The sequence below is a fragment of the Sinocyclocheilus anshuiensis genome, unplaced genomic scaffold, assembly GCF_001515605.1.
Source record: "Sinocyclocheilus anshuiensis isolate Anshui unplaced genomic scaffold, SAMN03320099.WGS_v1.1 scaffold1415, whole genome shotgun sequence".
NCBI classification, from domain to species: domain Eukaryota; kingdom Metazoa; phylum Chordata; class Actinopteri; order Cypriniformes; family Cyprinidae; genus Sinocyclocheilus; species Sinocyclocheilus anshuiensis.
The window spans coordinates 131,614-135,867 of NW_015536595.1; the positions used below are offsets into that span (position 1 = coordinate 131,614).

The 4,254-nt window shown below is 34.4% G+C and overlaps 1 protein-coding gene across 1 annotated transcript in view; it reads right to left on the reverse strand.

Moving 5' to 3' along the window:
• Positions 1–1,502: 1,502 nt before the first annotated feature.
• LOC107703635 (apoptosis regulatory protein Siva-like) overlaps positions 1,503–4,254 on the reverse strand; it is a 4,908-nt gene continuing 2,156 nt past the window's right edge. Inside the window, exons 3-4 of the mRNA XM_016506343.1 lie at positions 2,648–2,801; positions 1,503–1,733 (exon numbers count right to left, since the gene is read on the reverse strand). Coding sequence (XP_016361829.1) covers positions 1,685–1,733; positions 2,648–2,801 — 203 coding nt within the window. The 3' untranslated portion in view covers positions 1,503–1,684. The remainder of the gene's footprint in view (positions 1,734–2,647; positions 2,802–4,254) is intronic.

The window sequence follows — 4,254 nt, forward strand, 5'->3', positions numbered from 1 at the left end:
TGCCATGTCAGGATCTTAGGCTATTTTCATGGCAAAAACGAAAAAAAAACAAACAAAAAAAACAAGTATAACAAATACAATAAAAACCAGCAAACAAACAGGTTATATTACACAAGATTTTTTACATTAGCATGATGCATTCTAAAACTTTTTCTGGCAAAATTATACTAAACTCTTTAAGTGAGTTAGAGTTAAAATAGTTTTCTACATGCATTAAAAGCGGGACAGTCCAATAAAATATGTTTGACAGAAAAGGGAATCTTGCAGAACATGCATTGAGTAGGGTCTTTACTTTCAAGCAAAAATGCATGAGTCAGTCTTGTATGACCTATGCAACATCTAGTAAATACCCAGAAATAAATTATATTTTAACAGATATTCACATAGAAAACAGCCATTTTAAATAATATTTTTACTGTATTTCTGATCAATTAAATTAAGCCTCGCTGAGCAGAATAGATTTTTCAATAGCATAATTAAACCCTAATATGAAAGACTACAGTACCATGGTTACACTATGATTCTTTCTATGCATGAAACAGCACAGTTGCTCCAAGCCAGAAGAAGTTGTGTATGATGGTTCAGTGTCTGATTGAGCTTAACGTTTCCAATTTACACAGAAGTCTGACTTTAGTGTCCCGAAGTGTTACAGGAGCATCAGACCTCTGGTTCCAGTATCATTTAAAGTCAAATTAATTGTTGCATTGACTTTAAACAACTTTTACAGACTTCCACTTCATTCTAAAAGAAAAAGCGCCATCATTAAAAAGGTTTACATTTAGTCATTTAGCAGACGCTTTTATCCAAAGCGACTGCCATGTCAGGATCTTAGGCTATTTTCATGGCAAAAACGAAAAAAACAAAAACAAAAAAAAACAAGTATAACAAATACAATAAAAACCAGCAAACAAACAGGTTATATTACACAAGATTTTTTACATTAGCATGATGCATTCTAAAACTTTTTCTGGCAAAATTATACTAAACTCTTTAAGTGAGTTAGAGTTAAAATAGTTTTCTACATGCATTAAAAGCGGGACAGTCCAATAAAATATGTTTGACAGAAAAGGGAATCTTGCAGAACATGCATTGAGTAGGGTCTTTACTTTCAAGCAAAAATGCATGAGTCAGTCTTGTATGACCTATGCAACATCTAGTAAATACCACTTGATCAAATTTAGTTTTAAAAGAGATTAAAAATCTGTTTGAAATTTACGGATGGATTTAATGGAATTCATAATTTGTACATGTATCCCACTCTTCTTGCCACTTATTTTATATATAACAATTAATAATAGGTCTGATCTCAAAGAGGAATTGTATATATATATATAGTGTGTGTGTCTATATCTATCTAGACACACACATACATGTATAATTCCTCTGAGATCAGACCTATTATTAGTTATATATTAAATAAGTGGCAAGAAGAGTGGGATACATTACATTCATCCGGAAATAAATCTCTCACACACACACACACACACACACACACACACAAATTATGAAAGTATTAATGTCAAGTATTTATTTCAATAATCATAGGAGTTTGTACATAAAAGGAGGGAAAGAGCAAGAAACAGTGCAAGCATATATAAAATAGTAATCTCATTTACATTTAATTGGTAATGCCTTAATCTTGTCTGGCGTAATGGTCATCAGTCGTCTGTTCTGATCAGTGCTATCAGGATGAACAGCCACAGCAGAGGACGCGCTCATAACGCTCACTGTAACTGAGCACAGAGAACAAACAGACGAGAGTTCAGAAGAAAATCAGAAACTATAGATCTAATACAGTAAAGTTATGCATCGTGCGTGTTTGTTGGTATAGCATGCAAATCCAAAACTAAACATCCCAAACGTGCATATGAGCTTTGTTTTAAAGGGATTCTTCAAAATGTGCTGACAATCTGCTCACCCTCAGATCATCCAAGATTAGGATGAGTTTTGTATGTAGAAATGTAGCATTGCATCAGTATCTCTGCAATGGATGCTCTGCAGTGAATGGGTGCCGTCAGAATGAGAGTCCAAACAGCTGATAAAAACATCACAATAATCCACAAGTAATCCACAGCACTCCAGTCCATCAGTTAACATCTGGAGAAGACAAAAGCTGAAACAAATCCAGCATTAAGACGTTTTTAACTAAAATACATTGAGTCCATAATCCATAATAACGCTTCCTCCAGTGAAAAAGTTTTCTGGTCTGAATCAGGAGAGAAATCTGCACAGATCAAGCAGCGTTTAAACAGCTCTAAACACATATGTGGCTGGATTTTGATGTACTTTCTCACTGGAGGAAGCGTTATTATGGATTATGGACTCGTATTTTAGTTAAAAACGTCTTAATGCTGGATTTGTTTCAGCTTTGGTCTTCTCCAGATGTTAACTGATGGACTGGAGTGCTGTGGATTACTTGTGGATTATTGTGATGTTTTTATCAGCTGTTTGGACTCTAATTCTGACGGCACCCATTCACTGCAGAGCATCCATTGCTGAGACACTGATGCAATGCTACATTTCTACAAATCTGATGAAGAAAAACTCACCTAGATCTCAAACAGCTTGAGGGCGAGCACATTTTCACTTCTGGGTGAACTATTCCATTAAAGGAAGTCAAAAGCAGTGTTTAATGTGGTCGACTCACTCGGTGATGGTGCACAGGGAGCAGCAGCGGTCGGAGCAGATGTTGCACTGCCGGATACACGCTGCACACGCGGGACGCTCACACTGAGAGCACGGCTTCCTCAAACCCGAGACCCTCTGACACACACAACACGCTGAAGGAGCCGCTGCACAACCTGACGACACACGCAGACACAGAGCTACTACAGCAGCTCACAGAGTCACCGCAGCTCAATAAAGCACAAAACATCGTCAGTGTTGATTAAAGGACAGTCTAAACAACCACAATCATTTAGCCTCAAGTAATCCCAAACATGACTCTGTACACAACTTATATTGTGAAGAATGGAACAGTAAATAGTCAAAAGGTTTGGATTTAATGAGGGAAGATGGATTTTTGGATGAACCTCTGCTTGAAATGCACTCAACGTGTTTTGTTATTAAAAGACTGTAAAACATTCTGTAATCTGTATGTTATGGTTGTTTTACTAACTGCTTGATTTCACAGGCCTTTTTATTATATATATAAAAAAAAAAATTCCATCATGTAGTTTTCACAAAATAAGAATGATTTCAAATTGTGTAACTTACCAAAATAAAAGCAGTCAAATGTCAAGTTTCATTTTAATGCCAAAAAAGGTATTTAAAACATCCCACACTTAATCTACAAATGAAAATAATTGATCAAATATTCAATTAAACTTCACTAAATTAGAAAAAGAAGCTTTTTTGTAGCCGTTTAGATGCTGTAAATCATCTACAGATGCAGCAGAAAACTTATTTCTGTCATTAGCCATAATTCAGACCTTGTATCCAGGATTAGGCTTATAATAATGTTCTACATGTGAAAATGGGCTGAGAATTGAACAAATAGTTGTAATCTGGCTCATATTCAGAGAGGAACCGTGCTTGTGGGGTGTTTCTGCTAATTAAGGAAGAAAAATACTTCCCCACACAAATACTCACCCTCTGATAAAAGTTGATCTTTTTAGTTAAAAAGCTGTTGTTCAGCATTAGCTTATTAGGTTGACATTTAAATTTTATTAATTAAATGCTTACATATTTTGTAATATGTCTCTAAATATTTGTATCTCAGGGGATACGTCGCCCTTTTAGGGGTTTAATAAAGATATAAACATTTTTGTAATCTTAAAACACATATCGTTGGAAATATCTGACAGTCAAGGTTCGAAATTTTATTAATTAAATGCTTACATATTTTGTAATATGTCTCTAAATATTTGTATCTCAGGAGATACGTCGCCCTTTTAGGGGTTTAATAAAGATATAAACATTTTTGTAATCTTAAAACACATATCGTTGGAAATATCTGACAGTCAAGGTTCTATATTTGGTAATAGAAATTATACTGTGACAGAAAATGATTCATTTGTGACAAAACTGCATCAAAACAAAAAATATATAATTTTGGGTGTCACCCAGAGGTTATTTCTGGTATAGTGCCCAAACAAAATCTCACAAGAACCACAATTTTTGTGATATCAACTTCAAATTTGGAACATAACTTGGTTAGACATATGGCTTTGATTTTCTAGCAATTTTAGAGTCCAATTTATTTTGTAAAATATATATTTTTTATCAAATAAAAAAAAAAAAAGTTTGGCGCTG